Source organism: Arvicanthis niloticus, chromosome 6, assembly GCF_011762505.2.
Source record: "Arvicanthis niloticus isolate mArvNil1 chromosome 6, mArvNil1.pat.X, whole genome shotgun sequence".
Classification (NCBI taxonomy): Eukaryota; Metazoa; Chordata; class Mammalia; order Rodentia; family Muridae; genus Arvicanthis; species Arvicanthis niloticus.
In genome coordinates this window covers 46,274,603-46,291,545 of record NC_047663.1, presented here as the reverse complement: position 1 = coordinate 46,291,545, position 16,943 = coordinate 46,274,603, and the positions used below count along the sequence as shown (strand labels likewise).

General features: G+C 51.3%; 2 protein-coding genes across 4 annotated transcripts; both read left to right on the top strand.

Moving 5' to 3' along the window:
* The first annotated feature begins 417 nt into the window (after positions 1-417).
* Positions 418-3,404, top strand: Rilp (Rab interacting lysosomal protein). Of its 2 annotated transcripts, XM_034506318.2 has the most exons (8): positions 418-809; positions 881-974; positions 1,070-1,176; positions 1,267-1,452; positions 1,728-1,873; positions 2,218-2,340; positions 2,770-2,853; positions 3,115-3,404. In XM_034506318.2, the coding sequence occupies exons 1-8, from the start codon at positions 588-590 to the stop codon at positions 3,257-3,259; spliced, it is 1,107 nt and encodes a 368-aa protein (XP_034362209.1). In that variant the 5' UTR covers positions 418-587; the 3' UTR covers positions 3,260-3,404. The 2 variants fall into 2 exon arrangements, with proteins under 2 accessions (XP_034362209.1, XP_034362210.1); XM_034506319.2 differs by lacking the exon at positions 2,770-2,853 and having other exon boundaries at positions 449-809.
* Positions 3,405-3,880: 476 nt separating this feature from the next.
* On the top strand, positions 3,881-16,289 carry Scarf1 (scavenger receptor class F member 1). Of its 2 annotated transcripts, none has more exons than XM_076936297.1 (11): positions 3,881-4,131; positions 4,447-4,505; positions 4,744-4,845; positions 5,717-6,239; positions 10,240-10,458; positions 10,849-10,977; positions 11,863-11,966; positions 12,104-12,221; positions 13,703-13,824; positions 13,956-14,065; positions 15,057-15,574. In XM_076936297.1, the coding sequence occupies exons 1-11, from the start codon at positions 4,019-4,021 to the stop codon at positions 15,426-15,428; spliced, it is 1,971 nt and encodes a 656-aa protein (XP_076792412.1). In that variant the 5' UTR covers positions 3,881-4,018; the 3' UTR covers positions 15,429-15,574. The 2 variants fall into 2 exon arrangements, with proteins under 2 accessions (XP_076792412.1, XP_034360298.1); XM_034504407.3 differs by having other exon boundaries at positions 4,002-4,131; positions 13,919-14,065; positions 15,057-16,289.
* Positions 16,290-16,943: the final 654 nt, after the last annotated feature.

Sequence of the window (16,943 nt, the reverse complement as noted above, 5' to 3'; positions counted from 1 at the left end):
GCCCTCTCCGTTCGAGGCTCTGAGGCTCCATATACCCTAGACTAGGGCTGGCTATGACCTTGAGCATGTTGCTGGTCTCTCTGTAGCAGTACTTGGAAATTGCCCGTTTCAACATCAGTTCTAGGACTGTGTGGTCGTTGTATAGCTGTAGTGCCCAGCCCAGTTCATCTGTAGACTTTGTGTGGTTCCTGGTGGGGTAACATACTTAAGTGGCTGTCCCTGCCGTCCAGTAGAGGCTGTTTGCTGACATTCAGTCTTTCACCTCCCTGGAGTGCTTGGCAGCCAAATCCAGGGGTGGAGCCTGGATCAGGTGCTATGGGGAGGGCTTGCCTAAAGTGACCACTGACAGCTCTAGTCCTTAAATCTTGGATATCTGCCTGAAGTTCGCCGACCTGTATCCAGTGACCTTGTAAGGGCTCAAGGAGCCCAGAGCACTCTCCCACCCCAGGGCCTTTTCCCCTTTGTTCCTCCCTTGTTGCTTCTACCCCGCCCCTTATGGCCCTAAGCTTCCTGGGCCGGAACTGTTAAGCTTTTTCCTGCCCCTGTTGAGGGTGTGGGTGGCTTTTGACCTTAAGAGAGGAAAAAAAATGGAGCCCAGGAGGGCAGCGCCCGGGCTACCCAGCCAGACCTCTTCAGTGGGCGCGGGGTCAGCCGCCGAGCTCGTGTACCATCTAGCGGGGGCTCTGGGCACTGAGCTACAGGAACTGGCACGCCGTTTCGGACCCGACGCGGCAGCTGGGCTGGTGCCACTAGTAGTGCGGGCGCTGGAGCTCTTGGAAAAGGCCGCTGTGGGGCCGGCTCCGGACTCGGTGAGTCACGGGCTCCTCCTTTTACCCCTGGGAGCCGGCAAGCCTAACCCTGAGACCCCTGGCTCCCCCAGCTGCAGGTGTCCGCACAGCAGGCCGAAGTGGAGCTGCGGCGGCTGCGCGAGGAGAACGAGCGCCTCCGCCGGGAGCTAGGCTCCGGGCCGCAGGGTGAGTGAGGGTCCCATCGGAGCAGAGCGATCTGGGGGGCAGCTGGGGCCTGCGTACCCCAGAGACCGGTGGTGTTAAAAACCCTCCTTCCTCAGAGGAGCGCGCGCTGCTCCGACAACTCAAGGAGGTGACAGACAAACAGCGAGATGAGCTTCGGGCACACAACCGAGATCTGCTGCGCCGAAGCCAAGAGACCGAGGCGGTGAGGGCGGGGCCAGACGGGAGCGGGGAAGTGGGGCGGGGCCGCTGCGGCCCTCGGAGCCCCGCCCTCTAGCTCCCGCTCCACCCTCAGCTGCAGGAACAGCTGCAGCGCCTCCTGCTGATCAACTCTGAGCTGCGGCACAAGCTGGCTGCAGTGCAGACCCAATTGAGGGCGGCGCAGGACCGGGAGAGGGAGCGCCGGATAGCTCGGGATAACTCCCAACAGCTGGCTAAAGACCAGAGCTTGGAGCCGGTTGCCGCAACCCCAGATGACCCGGTGAGAGCCAGAGCGGAGTCAAAATACATCCCAGACCTCACAGCATTCAGCAGTTGGTGACCCAGCCTAGGTTTGCCCGGCATGGGTGTGTCATGAAGTTTAGAAGGTACCTAGGAAGTTGGAAGGCAGCAACAGCAGTTGTCGGCCACCTATGTAGCAGCAACCTTGTCCTCTAAGTTTTCCTAGCAGACACTTCCCTAAATATTATTGTGAGCGCTGGGACTTAGGAGAAAACTAAGAGAGATTGCTCTCTGACCATTCCTGACCTCACACAGGTGGATACTCAGAAGCGGCCAGGGAGCCCTCCAGAGGCTGTCCAGTGTGGGTTCAGCAGGGAAGAGCTTGAGCAGATCCTTCAGGAGCGGAACGAGCTCAAAGCCAACGTGTTCTTGCTCAAGGAAGAGTTGGCATACTTCCAGCGGTGAGGGACTGGAAGCCAGGATGCCTGTTCCTGGTCACCCCACCTTATTTTTTTGGATCATTTATAGATCAGCAGTGACAATTGCCAGTGTCCTGCTCAGACACCCGGAAGAAGTAATTTCCATAGTTCTTGCCCTTCTGGAAACTCATTCAAACAGGGCAGCACCAGGGGTCACCAAGCTGAAGCAGCAAGCCTTATCCTTAGGAGGGGCGGTCTCCCCTCAGTTCAGAGGTGTTGGCAGTATAGAGCTTCCACGTGTTTCCAGAGGAAACAGTGAGCAGAGCTCAGGTACTTGATTGACACGTCCTGTTGGCGTTCCCACTCTTCCCTTCCCTCTTCTCTAGAGAGCTGCTCACAGATCACCGGGTCCCTGGGCTTCTGCTTGAAGCCATGAAGGTGGCAGTCAAGAAACAGAGGAGGAAGATCAAGGCCAAGATGTTGGGGACACCAGAAGAAGCAGAGAGCAGGTAAGATCCTGCCTCCATGCCCACCTAACGAACTCCTTGGCCTGCTGCAGTTCTGCTATGCCCAATGGTGCAACTTAGCTGTGCCCTGCCCCTCACTAAGCCTGTCCAGCTGTCGTCCTATCCTCTGGAACCCACCGCTCCCACTTGCCCTGGCTGCTGTGCTTCCTGCTGAAGAAACTGTCAATGCTACTTCCCAAGGTTTCCTTCCTTGGCTGGATCTCTTTACTAAAGGAAGCTGTGCAGCCTTGTGAGGAGCTGTTGTCCAGGCTGTAAAGTGTCCTTGATCCCCTCAGTGTCCCCTCTCCAGCCCTGAGGCCTCTGTAGTCACTCCTGTGATGTTCACAAAAGTCCTTCAGGAGACGCCACATGAGCTGGACTCATAGTATCCCTTAGGCCTTGATGTATAGCCCTTGCATTTCTTTATCCTAGTGATGATGAGGATGGCTCGTGGCTCCTGCTTTCCAACAACAAGGAAGATGTCCCCCTAGTTCCTGGGTCCAGAATCCAGAATTTGTATGTTGGAGGAGGGGAGGAGAGGAGGGGAAGGAGGGGCCTGCCTGGCTCTTCTCCACCCTTCCTTTCTTCTCCACTGCCTTTCATGCTGTTCTAGGATCTGTCTTCCCTCTGCTTCTCTGTCCCAGGTGCCTTCATTTCTCTGTGACCTATGCTGTCCTCTTTCCTCCAAACCCCTTTTCACCTCTCTCGACCCCCAGCCCACATCCTTGACATCTCTGCCTCCCTGGCTCAATGTACCTCTCTTGGCTTTCCTTCCAGCTTTGGCTTATGGTATCGGGGTGAAACTGAGGCCCCTGAAGCTGAGACCAGCGACACAGCTCCCAGCAGGCTGCAGGAAGGAGAAGAGGCCCCGCAGCAACCCCACCTGCAACCTGTGGACAGCCTTCCAGCCCCCAATTCCTGACTGGTCCTCTGCTTTCAATGAACATCTTGGTCTGAGGACTTCAGCTGTGCAGGAGGCCTAACTCTGGGTTCCAGCTAACTGTGCATGGATGTGTGACCTCAGATGTGAGGATGAGGCCCCACCCCCGCTGCCCCCCCACACCTAGCCTGTGCTAGACATGATGGGACTTCAGCCTGTCTCCCCTTCTTGACATCTCTGTACCACACTTCAGAGTCAGAGGTAAAGGTATCTCTGAACTCTGCTTTTTCCCATTGCGAAACAAAGGGCTGCCAGCCTGCCTCCCTGGGTCTTGTGCAGGTGACCAGTGCAATAAATACCCATAAAAACCCTAAAAATGCTCTTGGTCTGTCTATCGGTGGTCCATGTTACCTCCCAGCCATGGCAGGAACAGAGGCATGGTGATGTTTCATTAGAAGATCTCAGCTCCTCACTGAGGATAAGGAACACCTCCTATTTGGGGGGTGTGGCTCCTACCCCCACCCCATTTCTTCGCCTGTCTCCCATGTTTAGGGAACCTATGGATTCAATCTCCTGGCCTCCTCCTGGCTAAATCCACTCAGTTTTCACTATTTTCAGTCAGCCCTATTTTCCCTTTCTGTTTCCGTTTTTGTTTCGTTTTTTCATTTTGTTTCCTGCCCTCTCAGGGAGGTGCCTCATAGCAGCCCGCCCTCTATCCTGGCTTCCTCAGGAAAAGCCTTGGGAGGAAGCAGGGAGGGGGTTGGGAGCTGTGGGGACCAGATCAAACCAGGCCCTCCTACTATGCTGGCCGCCATGGGACGAGGGCTGGTGTTTTCACTCTTGCTGCTCTGGACTCGGGAGACCCAGGGATCCACACTAGACCCTACTGGTCAGCACGTCTGTGTAGGCAGCAGGTGGGTCTTTTGGGAGTCTGGCTGATATGGTGGCTGACTAGTGTTGGGTCATTTTGGAAAATAAAGAGGTGGGTGGGAGCAGCGTCTGGGCCTCAAGAAGGGGACTTTGAGAGACAGCCTGGCAGACTGTCACGCAGTGATGATCACACAGATGGTGGGAAGGTCAGGGAAGGGAAATTAAGGGTTGGGGACATGATTCTGTGACTCATGGCCTGTGACACTGGGCTAGATTTCCTAAGTGGAGCTGGGGAAGACCCCCATATCTCAGCATCAGTGACCCACCCCTACGGGGCTCTGCCCATTTCTACCCCACAGCCCCTCTGAGCTCCAGTGCTGTCCTGGCTGGAGGCAGAAAAATCAAGAATGCACCATCCGTGAGTAGCCAGGACAGTCGCCTAGCCAAGGAAAAGAAAGGATGTGACCCAAGTCAGCCTTTCTACTCTATCTCCTGAACCCTGGGAGCAGTGTCCACCCTGTGACATATTACCGCTCTCCAGCACAAAGGATGGCTTTGAAGGGAGGGGAACCCCAGAAGTGGGTGAGAGGGCCAGGGGTGCCCTTTACTTGTTTGTCCCCCAGTCCTTTCAACCCCGGGCGGGGGGTATTTTTCAGCCATCTGTGAGGGGCCTGATGCCTGCAGGAAGGATGAGGTGTGCGTGAAGCCGGGCCTCTGTCGATGTAAACCTGGATTCTTCGGAGCCCAGTGCAGCTCCCGTGAGTTTTAACGACTGGGTGACAACTGGGTATGGGGCAGGAAGTAGGCAAGGCAAGTAGAGATGGGAACATAGAATGGTAAGCTCAGAATTACCTAAGCTTTGCTTAGAAAATGGGCTTGGAAATGAGAAGTGATCCTGGAAATGCCCCTGGGTTTTAACCCACAGCCAGAAAAACCCTGCTCATCCGGTACCTTCACTTTTTTTTTTTTTTTTTTTGGTTTTTTGAGACAGGGTTTTCTCTGTGTAGCTCTGGCTGTCCTGGAACTCTCTGTAGACCAGGCTGGCCTCAAACTCAGAAATCTGCCTGCCTATGCCTCCCAAGTGCTGGGATTAAAGGCGTGCGCCACCACCACCCAGCTCTGGTACCTTCACTTTTAACTTCTCAGCAAAGACCAATATAAAGAGATGCCAAGGGCGTGGACCTGTGATTCTCCACTAACTATACCTCATACTTGAGTGGCAGGCACCAAGCATCCCTGGTTTGGAAGGGGACATATGTACTTTCCTGCCACCCTGGTAGGCATCTTCTACCTAAAATTCAGATGCCAAGGACAGGGAGATACTTTAGCAGAGAGAAGGAAGGGACATGAATGACATCCCAACCACCTGGGAGCCTGGGCACATCAGTGTCAAACTCAAGATCTGTGTACTGGAATGTGAAATAGAAGCTAAGCCAAGACTAAGGGTTTTGTCGTCTGAATCTGAGGCCGGAAATGAGCTGAGTCCCAGGAGGAGAGGTTGCCAGATGTTCTCAGGGTCTGTCCTTGGCTCTTGAAGGGCAAGTCTGTGTCCTCTTCCTTGAAGAAGGGTCAGGGAAAGGACCTGTGCCCAGCCCTGAACCTGGATATCTCCCATTCCTAACCTAACAGGCTGTCCAGGCCAGTACTGGGGCCACGACTGTCGTGAGACCTGCCCCTGCCATCCACGTGGGCAGTGTGAACCAGCCACTGGTGTGTGTCAGTGCCTGCCTAACTACTGGGGCAAGCTCTGTGAGTTCCCCTGCACCTGTGGCTCCCACGGACACTGTGACCCAAAGACGGGCTTGTGCCACTGCGACCCCGGCTGGTGGACACCCACGTGTCGTCGCCCATGTCAATGCAACCCAGCTGCACGCTGCGACCAGGCCACTGGAGCCTGCATATGCCCGACGGGCTTGTGGGGCCACCGCTGCAGCTTCAATTGCAAGTGCAACACCTCGCCCTGCATGCAGGACTCTGGCCGCTGCATCTGCCAGCAGGGCTGGTGGGGTCCGGAGTGTAGTCGTAAGTGCCAGTGTGTACGAGGCCAATGCAGCGTTACTTCTGGCCACTGCTCCTGCCCTCCTGGATTCCATGGAGTCCGCTGTGAGCTGCCTTGCAGCCCTGGCCACTATGGGGCACAGTGCAAAGAAAGGTAAGCCAGCAACAGGGTAAGGGCTGTGCAAGAAATAAGACAGGTGTACAGAGGGGTTATCCCAGGCAATCTCCAAAAGCAAGGATGAAAGAAAAAAAACCACATCCATGCATCTAGGTCTACTTATGCCTTCTTCTCTCAGCCCATCAATGCTAAAAAGTACAAACAACCAGCTGGAGAGAGAGCACAGTAGTTAAGACTTCATTGTGCTGCTCTTGCCTGGCGGTGGTGGCAAACGCCTTTAATCCCAGTACTTGGGAGGCAGAGGCAGGTGGATTTCTGAGTTCGAGGCCAGCCTGGTCTACAGAGTGGGTTCCAGGACAGCCAGGGCTGCACAGAGAAACCCTGCCTTGGAAAACAAAACAAGCAAACATTGCGCTGTTCTTTCAGAGGCCCGAGTGTCATTCTTGGTTGTTCTCAGGACCCATATCTGTTGCCCTCTGCTGACAAGTAACTGTACATATCCCCCCCACACACACATACACACTTTTTTTTCTGAGCATAATAGTATATGCCCTTAACCCCAGCTCTGGTGAATAGAGGCAGGTAAATCTGTGTGTCTGAGGCCCGCTAATTTGTATAGTTCTATGACATCCAGAACTACATAGTGAAACTGTCTCAAAAAAAAAGTATGTGTATATGTGTCTGTCTGTCTATCTATCTATCTATCTATCTATCTATCTATCTATCTATCTATCTATCTATCTATCTACCTCCCTTGTAATCCCAGCACTCAGGAGGCTGAAGCAAGAGGATTCCCTGTGAGGTTACAAGTTCCTAGCCTGGTTTACATAGCAAGTCCAAGTCAGCCAGCATTACATAAGTGAGATTCTCAAAAAAATAAAAACTACTGTCCAGCCTGTGGAATGTCAGCACATTCTTCTTCTAATGTCAGCACGTGGAAGGCAGAAGAAGCATAAGGATCACGCATTAGATGTCAGCGTGTGCCACACACTGAAGTGGCAAGGCCGTCTATAGGATCAGTAGTAACAATACAGGCTGGAGGCAGGAGGATCACTTTGATATCATCAGACACAGCAAGTCTGAGGCTAGCCTGGGCTACATGAAAACACTATTAATGATTCCCCTCCCACAAAGTAGCAACAAGCTCTATTTAGAACAGAGAATGGGTCTGGGGATACAGGTCAGCAGTAGAGAGAGAATGGGTCTGGGGATACAGGTCAGCAGTAGAGAGAGAATGGGTCTGGGGTACAGGTCAGCAGTAGAGAGAGAATGGGTCTGGGGTACAGGTCAGCAGTAGAGAGAATGGGTCTGGGGTTATAGATCAGCAGTAGAGAGAGAATGGGTCTGGGGATACAGGTCAGCAGTAGAGAGAGAATGGGTCTGGGGTACAGGTCAGCAGTAGAGAGAGAATGGGTCTGGGGTACAGGTCAGCAGTAGAGAGAGAATGGGTCTGGGGTACAGGTCAGCAGTAGAGAGAGAATGGGTCTGGGGTACAGGTCAGCAGTAGAGAGAATGGGTCTGGGGTTACAGGTCAGCAGTAGAGAGAGAATAGGTCTGGGGTACAGGTCAGTAGTAGAGAGAGCTGGCCTGCCATGCACTAAGTTCAAGGTTTGGTTTCTAACAGCAGAAATGTCAGGGAGCAAATGTAGAGAAAGACATTATATCCTATAATTCATAGTAAGTATTTGACACAACCTGAGTCAAAATGTAAGCAGACAACACAAACTCAGCCTTTCCTAAAAACGAATAAGAGTGTAATGTAGTCTTTTTCTTTGTTTTCTTGCTTGCTTCCTTCCTTTGTTTCTTTGGTTTGGTTTGGTTTTGGTGTAGGTTCCAATCTCTTGTCTCTTGTGGCTTAGACTGACCTCAGACTCCTGATCCTCCTGACCCTACCTCCCAAGCCCACATACCGCAGCAGCCAGCTCCTCTCACCCCTTTTCTTTGATATTTTTGAGACAGGGTCTCACTCTGTAGCCCAGACAGGACAGGCCTGGGACTCACTCTGCAACCCAGGCAATCGGCTCTCCTCTGCTTCCTAAGCGCTGGGGTTTCAGGTCCAAGCCGCAACTCCCAGCTTGTAATAACACACATGCACACACGCACATGCACGCACGTGCCTCCAATGCTAGAATCAGACAAACTGATTTTTTTTTTAAGTTTTATTTAATTATGTTTAGTGTTCTGCCGGCTTGTACAACTGCAGGTCAGAAGAGGGCACCAGATCGCATTATAGACTATAAATTGAACTCATGACGTCTGAAAGAGCAGTCAGTGCTCTTAACTCTGAGCCAACTAACCAGCCCCCTGTTTTGTTTTGTTTTGTTTTTTAAGACAAGGTCTTTTTGTGTATCTCAGTCCACTGTTTACTTTGCAGAGGTCTTCCTGCCTCTGCCTCTGGAGTGCTGGAATTGTGAACATGGGCCACCACACCCAGCTCAGCTAAACTGATTTTATTATCACCCTTTTCCCCTGATAATGGATTCCAGATGTAACAGCAGAGAGGAATCAAGTTCCTCTTAGCATCACTGGAAATTTAAGATGAGTTAATCTTGAAACTATCATGATGAAATAATTTCTATTTTCTTTAACTTTTCATTTATTTATTTTTTAATTGTTTTTTTTTTTTTTTTTAAAAATCCTTATTTTTATTTTACACATGTGGGTGTTTTTCCAGTATGAATGTCTGTGCACTAAATGCCTGCAGAGTTCCGAGGAGGACACCAGATCCCCTAGAGTTGAAGTTATATACAGCTGTAAGTCATGTGGGTGCTGGAAACTGAACCCTATTCCAACAGTGGTTCTCAACCTTACTAAAGCTTCCACCCTTTAATACAGTTCCTCATGATGTGGTGACCCCCCCAACCATGAAATTATCTTCATTGCTACTTCCTAACTGTAATTTTGCTACCATTATGAATTGTGATGTAAATATCTGGTATACAGAATATCTGATATGTGACCCTTGGGAAAGGGTCTTTCAATGTCCTGAGAGGGGTTATGACCCACAGGCTGAGAACCGACGTTGCTCTACAAGGTCAACCAGTGCTCCTAACTATTGAGCCATCTCTCCAGGATTTCTTTTTGGGACAAGATCTCACTACATACTCCAGGTTAAGTTAAACTCAGAGATCTGCCTGCTTCTGCCTCTGCCCTGCTACATGATTTTTTCTGGTGCTGGAATTTAAAGCCTGTGTCATAACAGCCAGAATTATTTTTAAAAAAGACAGAATCTTGGATGGCTGGAAAGACGGCTGAGCAGCAAAGAGCACTCACTGGCTGCTCTCACAGAGAACCAGGGTTTGATTCTCAGCATGCGCATGATGGCTTGAAATCAGCTGGAACTCCAGTTTCAGGCACTCAAGTGTTACACAAACATGCAAGCAAAAAAAAGAAAGAAAGAAAGACAAAAAGAAAGAGAGAGAAAAAGTGGAAAGGGTTTCTACTGGCTTTGAAAGCTGTAACCATGTGTGTGTTCAAGAAGAATGAGTCTGTAGACTTTTTTTGTTATAGTTAAACTAATATATCCTTAAAAAATAAATAAAAAAGGAAAGGGTCTCTGTATGTTACCCAGGCTACTTTCAAACTCCTGTGCTCAAGTGACTCTCCTCTCAACAGCCTCCTAAGTGGTTTCTTATGTGACAAGTGCCTGCCCCCAGCCGCTCAGTCCTAACCTCAGAGATTCTATAGTATGGGAAACAGAGCAGAGAAATGGGGGTTGGGGGGAGGGAAGAGGGCTAAGTAAGAGGTGGGAGGTTACTTGGCTGCTCTGGCTGAGTTGGTGTCTCCCAGCATCCTTTGTGAACCCAGGGAAGGATGAGTCACAGAACAGGGAGTCAGGAGTGAGCTAGAGGCCTGTGATCCCTCAGAGATCATCTGGCCAACCTTTCCAGTCTACAGCACAGGGAAACTGAGGCTTCAGCCTGAGTGGTCCATCTGGGACCCAGATTTCTCCAGTGCCCCAAGTCCTGACAATGTGTGTAGTTCACAAGCTGAAGGTCTGGCTCTCAGTGCTCCCATGATCCCTTTCTCTTGGCAGCTGTGGCCACTGTGAGCTGAATGCCACGTGCTCTTCAGTCACAGGCAACTGTGAGTCCTGCAAGCCGGGCTGGAACGGGACTCAGTGCAAGCAGCCATGTCCTCCAGGCACATTTGGTGAGAGGTGCACTGGGCAGTGCCCCCGCTGCTGGCTTGGAGAGCCCTGTCAAGCGGAAACTGGGCACTGCCAGCGCTGCGACCCTGGTTGGCTAGGGCACAGGTAAGGGAGGGGCTACCTTGCTCTGAACACATTTTTCTCCTCAACCCCTCCTCTCAGCTGTTCTTTCTGGAAGGACCTCCACTTCTTTCTCCACTTCACAAAGTTCACATTCACACAGCTCAAGGGCTGCCTCCTGGCAGGGCTGAGGGGAAGAGGAGGATCTGAGAAGGGTATATACATCTAGCTGCCTCCTCCCTAGTGTTCCTTTCTTCCTCAGGGACCTGCAGTTTGTCACCCACTTGGGTTTGGCTCCAGCTTCGAGGCCATGTATGCTTGAGTTTTGCTGCAAGGCAACAGCCCTTTGGGACCCCATGTCCAGGATGATGGGAGAGGTTGTAGGACCTTCCTGCCCTCACAGTTCTGAGTCTTGCTTCCCTCATGTAACCTCAGGTGTGAGAACCCTTGTCCCCTTGGTACCTTTGGGAAAGGCTGCAGCTCTATCTGCCCCGCCTGTGTTCAGGGGACTTGTGATGCGGTGACTGGAGAATGTATCTGCAGTGCTGGCTACTGGGGGACCAGGTAAGCACTAGGCTTTGGGGACATGGGATTATGAGAGATGAGGTCAGACCTCTGTGTAATGTTTCTTAGATTTCCCTCACTAAGCCTCTCCACTTCTCAGAAACCCTCTCTTCCACCCTACAATGAAGACGTTAGTTCTCCTGTTTGGGGTCCATCTTCAGAGGAAACTCAGAGGTTAATAATCTAAAAGGACTTAAAAATAAATGAAACTTTTTAAAAGTAAAGAAAAATAATTTTTAATGATTTATTTCTTTATTTTATATATATGAATACGCCATTGCTCTCTTCAGACACACCAGAAGAGGGCATCAGACCGCACTGCAGATGGTTGTGAGCCACCATGTGGTTGCTGGGAATTGAACTCAGGACCTCTGGAAGAGCAGTCAGTGCTCTTAACCGCTGAGCCATCTCTCAGCCCCCTAAAAATAATTTTTAAAGGGAAAGAAAAATATCAGGAGAAAAAAGGAATCGGTGTCTCAGTCAGATGAGGATTTGCTTAGGGGTGGGACCTGGATCCCACTGGCTCTCTTCTAGTTCTTCAAGATCAAGCAGTCAGCGACTCCAGGCAGGTGTCTAACTAGAGAATAACACATAGGGTCGTGTGGAGGAGACCTGTTTTACAAAGAAAGGGATGGTGGTCCAGGGAGTTAGGGGCAGGGCTGGTCTTGACGCAAGGCATCTTGCTCCTCCCACACTAAGGCTGAGGGATAAGGGTTGCCACTCAAAGTCTCTATAGTGAAGCACTCTCAACACTACAGGGCCACTTAGGATGTGACTTAGAAGTCAGAAGGGTCTCCCGGCAGGACCCGGGGACAGTATCCAGAAATCTACTATACCTTCCCCTCTGAAGTGCCTTTAGCTGCCTTTCCTATATGTACCCCCTAGCTGCAATAGTTCCTGTCCATCTGGCTTCCACGGAAACAACTGCTCTATCCCCTGCCAGTGCCCAGAGGGGCTCTGCCACCCTGTGTCTGGGGCCTGCCAGCTGGGTAAGTGAAGGGAGCATGAAGGAACATTTGGTCATTTCCATGGGCTGCAGGAATCTCAGGGGCAGGGAAGGATTGGGTATACTTCAAGACCGGATCCTCAAAGGCCCTGAATGTGTGCCCATCTGCCATGTTCCTAGGCCGTCATGGTAAAAACGCCCTCATTGTGGGCATCCTGGTACCTCTGCTGCTCCTCCTCATGGGCATCATCTGCTGTGCCTACTGCTGCTCAGCTACCCGACTGGACCCCAAGGACAGGTAAACACTGGCCGTTATGCATGTTCCTTTGGGATGAGAAAGAGCTGAACTTGTCACTCTTCGGGTTAGTGACATATACTGAAGCCTGTCTTCCTGACAGGAAGTGTCTGAGTCATATGAACATGAGCAGGGGTACTGAGTGGCAGGAGACTCAGAGTCACACCTGCAGCAGAAGGCTGAGCTCGTGACAGCGCTGCAAGGGCTGGGACAGAGGAGAATCCATACAGCTCAGCAGAGAAGGGAAGAGACCAGATTTCAAACCGTCAAGAAAGAGAGGGACAGAGAAGTCTGAGCCATGGTTTTGCAGAGAGCGCAGCCTGAGGGATAGATTATAGAGGAAGGACCGGTGAGGCCCAGGAGAATGTGTTCATCTTCACATCTCTTGGTCCCTTGGACACACCACATCATGGAAGTCTGGAACAGGGAATGTGGTGATGGGGGGTTCATTTCTTCAATTTACAAAGATGCTGAGGCTCATAGGGTCTCAGCTGCTCTGGGCTTACACAGAGGCCCTGCCTGGCTTTCTGGACTCTGTCGAGTGTTCCTTCTCCTCCATCATGCTAGGAATGAGGCCCGGGGTTTGCTTATGCTAAGCAAGTGCTGTACTGCTGAGCTCACCCTCAGCCTTGTCTGTTTGCTTGCTTTTTGATTAAATACTTCACCATGTAGCTCAGGCCGTCATGAAGTGGATATCTTCATGCCTCCGCCACTCAAGTGCTAGGAGTCTAGGAATGTGCCACCACACTAGGCCCTGACCCTTGATTCTGTCCTCTGTGCCGTGGAGCATTCATGACGAGCATGGAGCATGTAGCCTGGGAGTAAGGAAGCTGCTCACCCTCTTCCCTCCGGAAGAAGATGAGGACTTGTCCAAAGGTTGTCAGAGAACTCTGACAAACTGTCACTTCAGTTTGGAGATGCAGTAGAGTGGGTGGCAAAGAGTAGGTTTCAGCTAGAATGATGGTTCCCAAGAGCTACATTTTTGAGAAAGCGTTGTTGCAGGTATTAGTATTAGTACTTGGTTCTGGGCTGTGCCAAACCTTCTGTCAGATTTACAACTGAGGCCCAGAAAAGTGAAATCAGAGCTGATGCGGTTACTCAGAGCTGCCTGGCTCCTAGAGCAGCAGCTCTCAACCTTCCTAAGGCTGTGTGACCCTTTGATACGGTTCTTCCTGTGTGGTGACACACCCCACACACACACCATAAAATTATTTTCACTGCCACTTCACAACTGTAATTGTGCTACTGTTATGAATCATAATGCAAATATTTTTGGAGATGGAGGTTTGCTGAAGGTATTGCAGCCTACAGGTTCAGTGCTTCGGGAGCCCTGTTGCCTTCTGTGACTTAGAGTTTGGATTTTATTCTGTTATCAGTGTGCAGGGCCGTTGAGGTAGACGTAGTCACCTGACACATCCTGCCAGTCTGACGTGGGTCTCCTTAGGTCTTGTCTGCTGATTGTCCTCTCTTTGCCACCCTCTCAGGCCTGAGAGAAACGGAGCTGCCTTTTTCAGAATGAAACAGCAGATGTGGGGGGCCCTCACCAGCCTGGGCTCGACACTGCCCTGTGGCTCCCTGAGTAACTACAAGCTACCCTGGGTGACAGGTAAGTGGGCACTGGGAGTCAGGGTCAGGAATCTAGGGCTAAGTTGGGACAAGGCTTCCCATGAGGCCCTGCGCCTGACCTGGAACCTCTGCAGTTTCTCATCACGATCCGGAGGTTCCCTTCAACCACAGCTTCATCGAGCCGCCCTCTGCTGGCTGGGCCTCTGACGACTCCTTCTCTTCTGATCCTGACTCTGGAGAAGAGGACGAAGCTCATGCCTACTTCATGCCACCTCGAGAAGGTAGCCCCAAACAGCCTGATCATCCCGGGAAGCCTTGCTCACCACGGTCCACCTTCCATGTTCCTTTGGCAGATGTCTGTCTGTGTTTGTTTTCCACCCCTTGCTGTTTCTGGCTCTGAGAACAAGTTTAGAACAAAGGAGCATCCTGTCCTCACCAAGCTTGTAGTGAACAGTAAAAAGGATAATGTCATGCTAGGTACAGTGGCACCTGCCTTTAATCCCAGCATTTGAGAGGCAGAGGCAGGTGGATCTTTGTGAGTCTGAGTTCAAGGCCAGCCTAGTCTACATAGTGAACTCCAGAACAGCCAGGAGTATGTAAAGAGGCCCTGTCGATAGATAGATAGATAGATAGATAGATAGATAGATAGATAAAAAGATATGTCACCTGACAATAGAGGACAGAATGGCCTGCCTCTCCTGATATTCTGCAGTTTATATAGTCTAGCCCCTCCCCAGAGACCTCATGCAATTAAGATAGAGTTGGATACAACAGGTGATAGGGAGGACTGGAGACTCAGGTGTCTCTTAACCCAACCTTCCATAAGGGGGTGTAAACACTCAGCAAAGCCAGCTGGGATAATCTTTTTCCAGGTGCACAGGTGAACACTTCAACATGGCAGTTGTTTGGCTCAAAGGACGGCCACAACTGTCATGCTTTAGTGAGGGCATGCAAACAAAAAGGAGGGATTCCTAAGCTACCCATGCCCGTGGTAACTGGGGTGAAGGAGTAGCTGTGTCCAGTCTAGCCCAATCAGTAGGAACTGGCCACTCGAAAATTAGGCAGCAGTGATGTTTTGGATAAAATGCAGTGTGCAGTGGTTCAAATCAAGGAGGGGTAGAGTAAAGGGTGAAGGGGAGGTGTCTACTACACCAGCCTCTCCCTGCCTCACTCTTCCCTGCCACATCTTGAGGCCTCTGGGAAGATTCTGTGCCCCAGGATGGATTAGAGCACTGTACCCAGCTGAAGCTCTTTTGTTTTCTCCCCTACTAGAGATGGTCCCTATGTCCCAAGAAAAATCACCAGCGGCCAGCCTTCCTGGAGGCCCCTTCCCTCCCCCTGAGGACGCCTCCACACCATTCCCCATCCCACGCACGTCCAGCCTGGCTCGGGCCAAGAGGCCATCTGTCTCCTTTGCTGAAGGCACTAAGTTTGCACCACAGAATAGCCGAAGCTCTGGGGATCTCTCCAGCCCCATACGAAAACCCAAGAGACTCTCCAGAGGTGCTCAGCCACGTCCTGAAGGGCAGGAGGCTGAGGAGTCTACAGGCCCAGAGCAAGCAAACACAGAGGAGGATGCTCCTACAGCCACAAGCTCTGGAGATGCTGACATTAGTCACGGACAACTTCCACCTGATAGCCTGACAGTGGCAGAGTGTGTGGAGACCACTGATGGAGGCATCCAGGAGAGTTCGGGGTCTGTGGCCACTATCTATATGCTGGCAGGGACACCCCAGAAACCTGAGGGCCCTGTCTGGTCTGTCTTTCGTCGTTTGGGAAACTACCAGAAAGATCAGGCAGCACCCAAGGTAAAGAGTGCCATCCCTAAGCCTTTGCGCCGATCTCTGGGTCGAAACCAGGCCAGCTCTGGGCTGTCTCAGAGCTCTGGCTCAGCTCCAGGTGCCGTGCTCTCCGGGGCCATGGAGTCCACAGCAGTTAGGCCAGAGGAAGCATCGAGAGGTCTGGGAGATGGCGTTGAAAGCTTAGGGACAGTCCAGGAGCCAGTCACCGGAAGCAGTTCCCCGGAACAGGGTTCCCAGAAGCAGGCAGAAGAGAAGGAGCAGGAGGAGCCCCTGTATGAGAATGTTGCGCCCATGTCTGTGCCGCCACAGCACTGAGGACCCTGAATCTGGTGAGTGGGAAGACTGTGGATGGGGATGCAGGGAGAGCGGGATGCTGAAGCTGCCGTGGACCAGATCGGGCTTTGTGCCGGGAAACGATGCCAAAGCTGACAGACTAAACAGAAACTCTGCCCTGGAAGAGGCGAGGGTTAGAGGCCAGCTGGCTGGGGGTCTGCCTCTGGGGGGTGTCCCCAGGTGGGACTGGAAGGCCTGAGCAGAGACCCCGTGTGACCAGGTCAGAGAAAAGAGGAGACAGCTACAGGGCTTTTCCTCCATTGTCCTGGATTCTGTTCCAAGACTATTCTTTCTGTCACTTCAAAACATTTTTTTTTCTTAAATGGAAAACAACCTAAATGTTTGATGATAAAGATTGATTAAACAAATATTTCTTTTAGAAAATTTATTAATTTATTTATTTGGGAGGAGGGCATGTACCACAACCTGCATGTGGAGGTCAGTGGCCAATTCTTGGTGGTTCCTTCCTGTCGACTCATGAGTCTGGGGATGGAACTGGGGCCGTGTGACCCAAGTGTTTCTAACCACTGAGCCATTTCACTAGCCATCCCTTTTTTGAGACAGGGTCTCTCTTACAGCCCGAGCTGGTCTCAGATTTGCTCCATGGCTGAGATGCCTTTGTGTTTATGATCCTCTTGTTTCTGCTTCCCAAGTGCTGGTCTGTACAACCTGAGTTGTCCGTTCTTTATAGGGCTTCATGCATGGTTAGGCAAGCATGCTACCAACTGGGCTACACATTAGCTCAGCTGAACAAGATTCTTTCTTACAGTTAGTTTCTACACAGTGACTAGATACGTTATTCAGTAGTATTCACTAGGCAGATCTGGAGAGATGGTGAGAGCACTGACTGCTTCTCGGTGGACGATAACACTGACGGCTCCTCCGGAGGGGCTGGGTTTGGTTTCACAATCCTGGCCTCTTGAGGACATCAGGCATAAAGTTGCTTACAGAACACTCATGCATGCAAAACACACATACATATGAAATACATTTAAAGATTTAAGAACTTGGTATGTGAGAGTAT